This window comes from Heptranchias perlo, chromosome 5 (assembly GCF_035084215.1).
Source record: "Heptranchias perlo isolate sHepPer1 chromosome 5, sHepPer1.hap1, whole genome shotgun sequence".
Taxonomy (NCBI): domain Eukaryota; kingdom Metazoa; phylum Chordata; class Chondrichthyes; order Hexanchiformes; family Hexanchidae; genus Heptranchias; species Heptranchias perlo.
In genome coordinates this window covers 25,102,757-25,115,887 of record NC_090329.1, presented here as the reverse complement: position 1 = coordinate 25,115,887, position 13,131 = coordinate 25,102,757, and the positions used below count along the sequence as shown (strand labels likewise).

Here is a 13,131-nt window from a genome sequence, read left to right as displayed (position 1 = left end):
ATTACTGCCCCATCAGCCACCTGCCAATCATCAGCAAAGTGATAGAAAAAGTAATCAGATGTGACACCAAGTGACATTGACCAATGCTCAACTTGGCCACAGGCTTGAACCAGACATGGACGCAGGGACTATGAGCCAGAGGAGAAATGAGAGTAATTGCCCTCGACATCAAGGCAACATTTAACAAAAGAGCACCAGCAAAATTAAGGTCAATGGGAGTCAGTAGGAAACCCCTCCAGTGCCTGGAGTCCTACCTGTGTTTGTCAGAGGCCTGTCATCGCAGCTCCAGGACATCGCTGCAGGAAGTGTCCTCGGCCCAACTCTCATCAGCTGCTTCACGAATGATCTTCCCCCCATGATAAGGGCAAGAGTGCGGCTGTTTGCCTTTAGTGTTCCGCTCCATTCACAACTCCTCCAATAATGAAGGAGTTCCATGTCAGTCTACGGCAGGACCTGGACAACATGTAGCAACAGCACCGAAGAAGCTCCACACCATCCAGGACAGAGCAGTCTGCTGGATCAGGGCCCCTGCTGCAGAACTCAATGGAAACATAGAAACATAGAAAATAGGAGCAAGAGTGGGCCATTCGGCCCTTCGGGCCTGCTCTGCCATTCAAAATGATTATGGCTGATCGTCTAACTCAGTACCCTGTTCCCGCTTTTTCCCCAAAACCCTTGATTCCTTTAGCATTAAGAAATATATCTATCTCCTCCTTGAATACATCTAATGACTTGGCCTCCACTGCCTTCTGTGGTAGAGAATTCCACAGGTTCACCACCCTCTGAGTGAAGAAATTTCTCCTCATCTCGGTTCTAAATGGCATACCCCGTATCCTGAGACTGTGACCCCTGGTTCTGGACTCCCCAGCCATCGGGAACATCCTCCCTGCATCTAGTCTGTCTAGTCCTGTTAGAATTTTACATGTTTCGATGAGATCACCTCTCATTCTTCTAAACTCTAGTGAATATAAGCCTAGTCAACCCAATCTCTCCTCATACGTCAGTCCTGCCATCCCTGGAATCAGTCTGGTAAACCTTCGTTGCACTCCCTCCATGGCAAGGACCTCCTTCCTCAGAGAAGGAGACCAAAACTGCACACAATACTCCAGATGTATTATATCCATCCCCTCCGCCACCAGCGCACTGTGGCTATAGTCTGTACAATCTAAAGGATGTATTGCAGCAACTCGCTAAGCCTCCTTTGCCATCACCACCAAGCCCCATGACCTCTCCCACCAAGGACAGAGCAGCAATGGGAACATCGTTATCATCTCCAAGTCATACTGACTTGATCATATATCAACATTCCTTCACCATCACTGGGTCAAAATCCTGGAATTCCCTACATTGCACCTTCACCACACGGACTGCCGCGATGCAAGGAGAAGGCACCACCACCCCCTGAGTGCAACTAGGGATGGGCAATAAATGCCAGCCTTACCACTGAGAACAAATTTTTTAAAATGACCAATTTGCATTGGATTTCTGGATCAAGTCATTGATGTGAATTGGAAACAATAGTGATCCTGACAGAGCCCTGGGGCACCCCCCTCAGTCCCGCCCTCCTCACTCAGCCCTGCCTCCACTCAGTCCCTCCCACCTCACTCAGTCCCTCCCTCCTCCACTCAGTCCCTCCTCCACTCAGTCCCTCCCTCACTCACACCCTCCTCCACTCAGTCCCCCCCTCAGTCCCTCCCACCCCACTCAGTCCCTCCCTCACTCACACCCTCCTCCACTCAGTCCCTCCTCTCTCAGTTCCTCCTCCACTCAGTCCCCTCCCCCTCAGTCCCTCCCTCCTCCACTCAGTCCCTCCTTCACTCGGTCCCTCCTCCACTCAGTCCCTCCTCACTTGGTCTCTCCTCCACTTGGTCCCTCCTCACTTGGTCTCTCCTCCACTCAGTCCCTCCCTCCTCACTCAGTCCTTCATCCACTCAGTCCTCCTCCTCACTCAGTCCCACCCTCCCCACTCACTACCCCCCCAAACTCGGTTTCACCCCCCCCAAACTCGGTTTCACCCCCCCACAACTCGGTGTCGTCCCCCCCCCACAACTCGGTGTCGTCCCCCCCCCACAACTCGGTGTCGTCCCCCCCCCCAACTCGGTGTCGTTCCCCCCCCCCAACTCGGTGTCATTCCCCCCCCCCAACTCGGTGTCTCCCCCCCCCACCCCCAACTCGGTGCCCCCCCCCCAACTCGGTGCCCCCCCCCCAACTCGGTGCCCCCCCCCCAACTCGGTGCCCCCCCCCCCAACTCGGTGCCCCCCCCCAACTCGGTGCCCCCCCTCCAACTCGGTGCCCCCCCTCCAACTCGGTGCCCCCCCCCTCCAACTCGGTGCCCCCCCCCTCCAACTCGGTGCCCCCCCTCCAACTCGGTGCCCCCCCTCCAACTCGGTGCCCCCCCTCCAACTCGGTGTCCCCCCCCCCCCCAACTCGTGTCCCTGCCCCTCAACTCAGTGTCCTTCCCCAACTTGGTGTCCCCCCCACTCAGTATTCCCCCCCATGTAATTCCTCTAACAAGTTCTTGTTGTTTTCTATCCTTTAGTCAATGTGTTATTCATATCCCAGATATACCCTTAATCGCACCTGCTCAGCATTGTGCCTTTAAAGGTGTTCTCTGTTGAAGTGTTGTTAAACACCCGCTCCCTCGGTCAATTTGCTTAGGTTGTTCCCTTTTTTCTTTGAATTAAGCCCTTTGATATATGGCTCCTACATCTTTGGTTTTATTGAATTCCAGATCAGGTTCAATCATTCTGTGATCACTGCCCCCCAGTTGTGCCATGACTCCCATATCCTGTGTGATGTCCGGGTCATTTACAATTATCAGGCCTAGACGAGCGAGCCCTCTCGTGGATTCTGTGATGCATTGGGGTCATGAAGCAGTCACACACTAAATGTACCAACTCTTGCCACATTTGGGGTTAATAGTGTTGGGGTAGAGGAACAAAGGGATCTCGGGATACAGATACACAAATCTTTAAAAATAGTAACACCGGTTAATAAGGCCATAAAAAAAGGCAAACCAAGCACTGGGGTTCAATTCTAGAGGGATAGAATTGAAAAGCAGAGAAGTTATGTTAAATTTGTATAGAACCTTGGTTAGACCACACTTGGAGTACTGTGAACAATTCTAGTCTCCATATTATAAAAAGGTACAAAAGAGGCATTGGAAAAGGATTTACTAGGATAATACCAGAACTGAGAGGTTATAACTATGAGGAAAGATTTAACAGGCTGAGGCTTTTTTCTCTAGAATAGAGAAGGCTGAGGGGTGACCTGATGGAGGTCTTTATGATTACTAAAGGATTTATTTGATAGGGTAGACACAGAGATGTTCCCACTTGTGGAAGAGACCAAAACTAGGGGCCATAAATATAAGATAGTCGCTAATAAATCCAGTAGGGAATTCAGAAGAAACTTCTTTACCCAGAGTGTGGTTGGAATGTGGAACTCACTACCACAAGGAGTAGTTGAGGCGAATAGCATAGATAGATTTAAGGGGAAGGTAGATAAACACATGAGGGAGAAAGGAATAGAAGGATATGCTGATAGGGTTAGATGAAGTAGGGAGGGAGGAGGCTTGTGTGGAGCTTAAACATCAGCATAGACCAGTTGGGCCAAATGGCCTGTTTCTGTGCTGTAAAATTCTATTTAATTTCCTGGGCGGTTCCCCCGATTAGCTGGTGTAATTCCAGATACACTGCATAAACGGGGCTTCCACTGAGGTTACAGCGGCTGATGAGGAGAACATCAGCGGAAATTCCCGGCATCTGATGCCCAAACCGCCTTGGGGTGATCTCAGTTTATGTTAAATCTCCCATTAAAATAACTTGGCAGCAACATTCGAGTAAACGAAGTTTTCTGTATTTTCATAGAAATCAGGAGATTTGGGAAAACGTGTTAGCTGTTTGTTTGGCAGTCCTCGTTGCCGTTCTTGGATTCACCCTACTTAACCAAGGATTTTTCAAGGATTTATGGATCTTCCACTTCTGCCTGATTATTGCAAGCTGTCAGTATTCCCTTTTAAAAGTAAGTGTGACTGTTGTGTTCCGTCCCTCGTTCAATTGACGCTAATGTGTCGCATCTCTTGACTGCACTTTTCTTCTGTTTCAGAGTGTCCAACCTGATCCTGCATCACCCGTACACGTGAGTTACCAAAACCGCACTTGAAGGGCAAACACCCCTAATTTACTCAAATACTTTATCTAAATGGCTCAGATGGAGGAGGCCCTTTGGCCCATTTGATTCCACCCTTCCAGAATGCTAACCCTACCATCTTCCCATGACAGTACCGAGCTACTCCTGAGCCCTGGCTTCAGCTAGTCTCCCTCTTCCAGTTGATCACTTTCTGGCCTATTCAATATTCCTGCACTCCCGTGTTTGTGCTGCCAAACCCCGACACCGGACGACCCGAGCTAGATTTGCCTGATTCACTGAAGTGGGATTACGGGAAGGCGCCATTGGAAGGGCTGCTCTCCCTAGCCAACGCCCTTAATGGAATTTTAAAGAAAAAAAAATTGTTCTTGGGATGCGGTTAGGGGTCGCCAACTCTGGTTGGCCATATTCCTGGAGGTTTCATCACATGACCGCCTGCCTCCAACCGCCCCAACCCCACACTCCCACCATTGGTTGCTTGACACGCCCATCATTGTGATGACCCACCCCCACCCCCACTCTCCTGCCATTGGTCACCTGACACGCCCATCCTCACGACGCCCCCCCCCCCCCACCCACTCCCAACATTGGTCGCTGGACATGCCCATCCTCGCGATGTCCCGCCCCTACACTGCTACCATTAGTCACCTGACAGCCCATCCTCGCGACACCACGCTTCCCCAGGCCAATCAGAAGGCGAGTCAAACTCATTACCCGATAGGATGATTTTTGGCTGTCAAATAGACTTTTTTCCCATCTCAGATATTTTTATAACTAATAACCAAAGTTTTAAAACTCACACTTTTTTTTAATGCCCCTATAATTTTTTTCCCCGGTTTACTTGAAACAGTGTCCAGGAGATTAGTCTTTAATCCCTGGAGACTCCAGGACAATCCTGGAGGGTTGGCAACCCCTAGATGCATGTCTCACTGGTAAGGCCGCACTTATTGCCCATCCCAAGTTGCCCTGAGGGTATTTAGTGTCAACCATGTGGAGTGGGACTGGAATCAGATGTAGGCCCAGACCAGAAAGGGGTGGCAGGTTCCTTTCCCTTAACTAGTGAACCAGTTGGGTTTTTCATGGGCATTTTATCTGGTGCCAGCTCACCAATCACCAGATTTACTGAATTCAATTTCCCAACTCACCACAATGGGTTTTGAACTCACAACCTCTGGGTTGCAAGTCCAGGTCCGTTAACACTAAGCAAGAAACATTTGCTTCTGTTTGTCATAACCCCGACTTTCCCTCTTCTCCTGTGGAATCAATTGAAAATTTCAAAACTGAGATTGATAGATTTTTGCTAGGCAAGAGTATCAAGGGTTACGGCAATTTTTTCACTCAAAGGGTGGTGAGTGTCTGGAACGAGCTGCCAGAGGCAGTAGTAGAGGCGGGTACAATTTTGTCTTTTAAAAAGCATTTGGACAGTTACATGGGTAAGATGGGTATAGAGGGATATGGGCCAAGTGCAGGCAATTGGGACTAGCTTAGTGGTATAAACTGGGCGACATGGACATGTTGGGCCGAAGGGCCTGTTTCCATGTTGTAAACGTCTATGATTCTATGATTCTAATCAAGGCGGGTGGATGGAGTTAAGATACAGATCAGCCATGGTCCAATTGAATGTCAGAACAGGCTCGAGGGGCTGAATGGCCTACTCCTGTTCCTATGTAATCCCGTTGGCACTCAATAAATTGAAACTTTCGACTGAGTCCGTCCTGTGCGGAAACGGGAAACGCCAGCACTGTGGAGGTGCTCAGTGAGTCAGATATTTTACCAGGAATGTTTGTCAGGCTGCTGATGTGAATAAGCTGCTGTGCTGTTTATATTATGTGGAAAAGGGCAGGAGGAAGGAAAAGAGAGAGAAAAAACTTTGTGTGACCGTTTTGTGGGGATAGGGTTACTCACAAAATGCTCAATGTACAGGGGAAGAGTTTCAATTTCAATGAAAAGGAACATCAGGAGGGGGTATAACGGGCGGGTGAGGGTATAACGGGTGGGGAGTATAACAGGCGGGTGGGGGTATAATGGGTGGGGAGTATAACGGGCGGGTGAGGGTATAATGGGTGGGGAGTATAACGGGCAGGCGGGGGGGTATAATGGGCCGGGGGTATAATAGGCGGGGGGGTATAACAGGCGGGTGAGGGTATAACGGGCGGGGGAGGGTAAAGCGGGCGAGGGGCATAACGGGTGGGGAGTATAACGGGCGGGGGGTATAATGGATGGAGGTATAACGGGAGGAGGGTTTAACGGGCGGGGGGTATAATGGATGGAGGTATAACGGGTGGGGGGTATAACAGGAGGGAGGTTTAACGGGCGGGGCGTATAACGGGAGGGGGGTTTAACGGGCGTTGAGGGTATAACGGTCGGGGTTATAATGGGTCAGGGTGTAACGGACGGGGGGGATAATGGGTCAGGGTAAAACGGGCGAGGGGATACCAGACGGGTGAGGGTATAACAGGTGAGGGGTATAATGGGCAGGGGGTATAACGGACGGGGTTATAATGGACAACGGTATAATGGGCAGGGGGTATAATGGGCGGGTGGAATGTATAATGGGGGGGTATAACGGGTGGGCGAGGGTATATAACGGGTGGAGGAGGGTATAAAGGGCAGGGGGTACAATGGGCAGGGGGTATAACGGATGGGTGGAATGTTTAATGGGGGGTGTAACGGGTGGGGGAGGGTATATAACGGGTGGAGGAGGGTATGTATCGGGTGGAGGTATAACGGGCGGGGGAAGAGTATATAATGGGCGGGGAGGGGGTATAACAGGTGGGGGAAGGAGTATAAGGATCAGGGGAGGGTCTGTAATGGGAGGGGGAGGGTCTATAATGGGCAGGGGAAGGAATAATATGGGCAGGGGAAGGTATATAATGGGCGTGAGAAGGTATATAACAGGTGGGGGAGGGTATATAACGGGCGGCGGGTATATAACGGGCAGGGAGGGTATGTAACGGGCGGGGGAGGGTATATATCAGGCAGGGTGTATATAATGGGCGGGGGAGGGTACATAACACGCGGGGGAGGGTATATAAGGGGGGAGGGTATATAACAGGCGGGGAGGGTATATAACTGGCGGATGATCCCCTAACCCCAAAAATGAAAACCCACCCCATTAATTATAAAAATATTTTTTTAATCCACTCTTCAGCCCAGCTGACATATTTGCCAGGCCCCTAATTCTCCAACTCAATCAAACCGTGATCAGATCCCCCCACCCGCCCCAGTGTGACCGTTCTCACAGTGTGACCGTTCTCACAGTGTGACCGTTCTCACAGTGTGACCGTTCTCACAGTGTGACCGTTCTCACAGTGTGACCGTTCCCAGTGTGTAACCGTTCTCACAGTGTAACCGTTCTCACAGTGTGACCGTTCCCAGTGTGTAACCGTTCCCAGCGTGTAACCGTTCCCAGCGTGTAACCGTTCTCATAGTGTAACCGTTCTCACAGTGTAACCGTTCCCAGCGTGTAACCGTTCCCAGCGTGTAACCGTTCCCAGCGTGTGACCGTTCTCACAGTGTAACCGTTCTCACAGTGTAACCGTTCCCAGCGTGTAACCGTTCCCAGCGTGTAACCGTTCCCAGCGTGTAACCATTCTCATAGTGTAACCGTTCCCACAGTGCGACCGTTCTCACCATGTAACCGTTCCCAGTGTGTGACCGTTCTCACAGTGTGTAACCGTTCTCACAGTGTGACCATTCCCACCGTGTAACCGTTCTCACAGTGTAACCGTTCCCACAGTGTAACCGTTCCCACAGTGTAACCGTTCTCACAGTGTAACCGTTCCCACAGTGTGACCATTCCCACCGTGTAACCGTTCTCACAGTGTAACCGTTCTCACAGTGTAACCGTTCTCACAGTGTGTAACCGTTCTCACAGTGTGACCATTCCCACCGTGTAACCGTTCTCACAGTGTAACCGTTCCCAGTGTGTAACCGTTCTTACAGTGCAACCGTTCCCAGTGTAACCGTTCTCACCGTGTGACCGTTCTCACAGTGTAACCGTTCCCAGTGTGTGACCGTTCTCGCAGTGTGACCGTTCTCGCAGTGTGACCGTTCTCGCAGTGTGACCGTTCTCGCAGTGTGACCGTTCTCGCAGTGTGACCGTTCTCGCAGTGTGACCGTTCTCGCAGTGTGACCGTTCTCGCAGTGTGACCGTTCCCAGTGTGTGACCATTCTCGCAGTGTGACCGTTCTCGCAGTGTGACCGTTCTCGCAGTGTGACCGTTCCCAGTGTGTGACCATTCTCGCAGTGTGACCGTTCTCGCAGTGTGACCGTTCTCACAGTGTGACCGTTCCCAGTGTGTAACCGTTCTCACAGTGTAACCGTTCCCAGCGTGTAACCATTCTCATAGTGTAACCGTTCTCACAGTGCGACCGTTCTCACCATGTAACCGTTCCCAGTGTGTGACCGTTCTCACAGTGTGTAACCGTTCTCACAGTGTGACCATTCCCACCGTGTAACCGTTCTCACAGTGTAACCGTTCCCAGTGTGTAACCGTTCCCAGTGTGTGACCATTCTCGCAGTGTGACCGTTCTCGCAGTGTGACCGTTCTCGCAGTGTGACCGTTCTCGCAGTGTGACCGTTCTCGCAGTGTGACCGTTCTCGCAGTGTGACCGTTCCCAGTGTGTGACCGTTCTCGCAGTGTGACCGTTCTCGCAGTGTGACCGTTCTCGCAGTGTGACCGTTCTCGCAGTGTGACCGTTCTCGCAGTGTGACCGTTCTCGCAGTGTGACCGTTCTCGCAGTGTGACCGTTCTCACAGTGTGCAACCGTTCCCACAGTGTAACCGTTCCCAGTGTGTAACCGTTCTCAGTGTGACCGTTCTCCCAGTGTGACCGTTCTCACAGTGTGACCGTTCCCACCGTGTAACCGTTCCCAGTGTGTAACCGTTCTCCCAGTGTGACCGTTCTCCCAGTGTGACCGTTCTCACAGTGTGACCGTTCCCAGTGTGTAACCGTTCCCAGTGTGTAACCGTTCTCACAGTGTGACCGTTCCCAGTGTGACCGTTCCCAGTGTGACCGTTCCCAGTGTGACCGTTCCCAGTGTGACCGTTCCCAGTGTGACCGTTCCCAGTGTGACCGTTCTCACAGTGTGACCGTTCTCACAGTGTGACCGTTCCCAGTGTGACCGTTCCCAGTGTGACCATTCTCACAGTGTGACCGTTCTCACAGTGTGACCGTTCTCACAGTGTGACCGTTCCCAGTGTGACCGTTTTCACAGTGTGACCGTTCCCAGTGTGACCGTTCCCAGTGTGACCGTTCTCACAGTGTGACCATTCTCACAGTGTGACCGTTCCCAGTGTGACCATTCTCACAGTGTGACCGTTCTCACAGTGTGACCGTTCTCACAGTGTGACCGTTCCCAGTGTGACCGTTTTCACAGTGTGACCGTTCCCAGTGTGTAACCGTTCTCACAGTGTGACCGTTCTCACAGTGTGACCGTTCTCACAGTGTGACCGTTCCCAGTGTGACCGTTCTCACAGTGTGACCGTTCCCAGTGTGACCGTTCCCAGTGTGTAACCGTTCTCACAGTGTGACCATACCCACCGTGTAACCGTTCCCAGTGTGACCGTTCCCAGTGTGTAACCGTTCTCACAGTGTGACCATACCCACCGTGTAACCGTTCCCAGTGTGTAACCGTTCCCACCGTGTAACCGTTCTCACAGTGTAATAGTTTCCAGAGGAGAAACAACTCCCCCAGGAGAAGTGGGTCTAACGTAGCGCCTTTAACATAGTAAAACGTCTCAAGGTGTTTCACAGGAGCGAGTATCAAACAAAAATTGACACCGAGCCGCATAAGGAGACATTTGGACCGGTGACCTAAAACTTGGTCTAAGAGGTAGGTTTTAAGGAGCATCTTAAAGGAGGAGAGAGAGGTAGAAAGGCAAAGAGGTTTAGGGAGGGAATTCCAGAGCATAGGGCCTAGGCAGTTGAAGGCACAGCTGCCAATGGTGGAGTGATGAAAATCGGGGATGTGCAAGAGGCCAGAATTGGAGGAGCGCTGAGATCTCGGAGTGTTGTAGGCCTGGAGGAGGTTACAGAGATAGGGAGGGGTGAGGCCATGGAGAGATTTGAACACAAGGATAAGAATTTTACATTTTAGTCATTGCTGGACCAGGAGCCAATATAGGTCAATGAGCACAGTGGGTGATGGGTGAATGGGACTTGATGCAAGTTAGGATACGGGCAGCAAAGCTTTGGATGATTAAACTTAGCACAGAATATTGTGCTGAGAACGGATAAGAGCAGCTCAGTTTATGACGGAGTGCACAGGATAGAGTAACACCAGCAGAGAGAAAGAGTTAAGCAGAGTCCCGTCCTTGTGAATTCTGATCTTTTGCATGTTGCAGCACTGCTTGTCACAATCGGCATTTCATGTTCAGACAGAAAGACCACAGAAGGGGGCAAAGGTTGTCTCAGTGTCAGTGTTTACAACATAGCAATATAGAATTGGACAGACACATTGCTGTGAGCCACTGCAATCTGGGTAAGAGCTGAGAGTTTGTTAGATTCCTGCACATCCCCAAGGCAGCTCACTTGAGCATGATTGGATCAAACGGGATTTTTCCTTCAAACAGGCATTATTGCAGCCACAACCTGCAAAAGACCCCAATTTCAACCAACCCAATTTAGTGAAACTTTACTTTTCCAATATTTCTGACATTTAGCAGATGCTGAATCCTAGGACAAAATTACTGCTGGTTCCTGTCCTTTTAATGTAGTCAATTATTTCCCTTTGAGGTGTCAGTGGGTAGCACTCTTGCCTCTGAGTCAGGAGGTTGTGGGTTCAAGTCCCACTCCAGAGACTTGAATTCCTAATCCAAGCTGACACTCCCAGTGTAGTACTGAGGGAGTGCTGCACTGCCGGAGGTGCTGCCTTTCGGATGAGACATTAAACTGAGGCCCTGTCTGCTCTCTCAGGTCGATGTAAAAGATTCCATGGCACTATTTCGAAGAAGAGCAGGTGAGTTCTCCCCGTTGTCCTGGCCACTATTTATCCCTTCACCAACATCACTAAGAAAACAGATTATCTGGTCATTAAACAGCAGTGTCATAATGATCAATACTGAATGGACTGAGGTTTTTAACAGATGGCAAGGAATTTAACATTACCTTCACCGAATCTGTTAGGTTAAATTAGCACAGGTGAATTCTCTCCTCGATTTTCTCACCTCTGGTTCTGCGATAACCACCAGGTTGTGTGAAGGTGATGCTGACAGCTGTTCTCTGAGGCGGGAGTTAAAGAATTAGATGTACAAAAAGATTGAAACTTCATTGCAAGGGTACGGATGGGAGCAAACCGTGTCATTTAAAGATTCAGCTCTTCAAGTCCTAATGTAACAACTTATAGCAAATAGAACTTATATATTGCAAAACACCCTAAAGTGCTTTATAAAGAAGGCACAACACCGAGCGTGAGTTTGGAAGGAGGGTCCCGGGAGCTGACTGGAAGTACCACGGGTTCAAAGAGGCTTCTAAAGTTAGGAAGAGATGTGGGAAGGCGGAAAGCTTAGGGGAGGGCGATCCAGAGTGCTGGGGAGTGATGACCAATTGTGGAGTGGTGGGGAAGGAGGGGGAAAGGTACAGAGGAGTGGGGAGTACGAGTTGGGACGTGGAGCTGGAGAGGGTGCAGAGGTAGGGTGAGGAGTGGAGGGGGGATGGAGAGGGGGAAAGGTACAGAGGAGTGGAGAGTACGAGTTGGAATGTCGAGCTGGAGAGGCTGCAGAGGTAGGGTGAGGGGTGGAGAGGGTGCAGAGGTAGGGTGAGGAGTGGAGGGGGGATGGAGAGGGTGCAGAGGTAGGGTGAGGGGTGGAGGGGGATGGAGAGGCTGCAGAGGTAGGGTGAGGGGTGGAGGGGGATGGAGAGGCTGCAGAGGTAGGGTGAGGGGTGAAGGGGGATGGAGAGGCTGCAGAGGTAGAGTGAGGGGTGGAGGGGGATGGAGAGGGTGCAGAGGTAGGGTGAGGGGTGGAGGGGGATGGAGAGGGTGCAGAGGTAGGGTGAGGGGTGGAGGGGGATGGAGAGGGTGCAGAGGTAGGGCGGAGGGGTTTATATATAAGGGCAAGTTTTTGAAATCTGGGGACTGGGGACCATGGAGGTCACTTGGTTAATGGTGATAGGTGAGCAGAATTTAGTGTGGGCTAGAATGGGGTCAGGAGAGTCCTGGGTTAGTGTATGATGGAGCTTGGAAAGTGAGCAAGGAGAGGGTCTGAGGGGTTGGAGGTATCACTGAGGGTATCAGAAGCAGTAGGACTGAAGGTAGCTGACACTGCAGAGGTAAAAGTGGGCGTCTCATCAATGGACTGGATGTGAGGTTTGAAGCTCGGCTCAGAATCGAACAGGACACTCGTGTTGGGTTCAGTCCGAGCAAGCAGCCAAGAGGGGGAATGGGGTCGAGGGCTAAACTATCCAAGGGGAAAGAAAGAAAGAAGAACAAACTTGCTTTTCTACAGCGCCTTTCACGACCTCAGGACGTCCCAAAACGCTTTACAGCCAATGAAGTACTTTTTTGAAGTGTCTTCACTGTTGTAATGTAGGAAACGCGGCAGCCACTTTGCGCACAGCAAGATCCCACACACGGCAATGAGATAATGACCAGATAATCTGTTTTTAGTGATGTTTGTTGAGTGAAGAGGGAGGCTTGTGTCTGGTGGATGTTGTGCTTGATCCACAAAGGTTCCAGCTGTATTGTCAGTGAACGGAATCTGACTGACCCCCTCCAGGCTGAGCACGGAGCTCAGGAGAAAAACCATTTACCAGCCCAACATGTCACCTGTCACCGCAGCACTGAAACAGAAAATCAGATATCCAATCAGTTCCGCTGAGTATAGAGGATTAAGGGGTGATCTAATCAAGGTGTTTAAGATAATTAAAGGATTTGATAGGGTAGATAGAGAGAAACTATTTCCTCTGGTGGGGGAATCCAGAACATGGGGGCATAACCTTAAAATTAGAGCTAGGCCATTCAGGGGTGATGTCAGGAAGCA

The 13,131-nt window shown here is 50.8% G+C and overlaps 1 protein-coding gene across 1 annotated transcript in view; it reads left to right on the top strand.

The window, feature by feature from the left end:
- The window catches only part of LOC137321658 (pecanex-like protein 1), a 245,233-nt gene that overhangs the window by 77,831 nt on the left and 154,271 nt on the right, over positions 1-13,131 (top strand). Inside the window, exons 11-12 of the mRNA XM_067984156.1 lie at positions 3,870-4,023; positions 4,108-4,140. Coding sequence (XP_067840257.1) covers positions 3,870-4,023; positions 4,108-4,140 — 187 coding nt within the window. The remainder of the gene's footprint in view (positions 1-3,869; positions 4,024-4,107; positions 4,141-13,131) is intronic.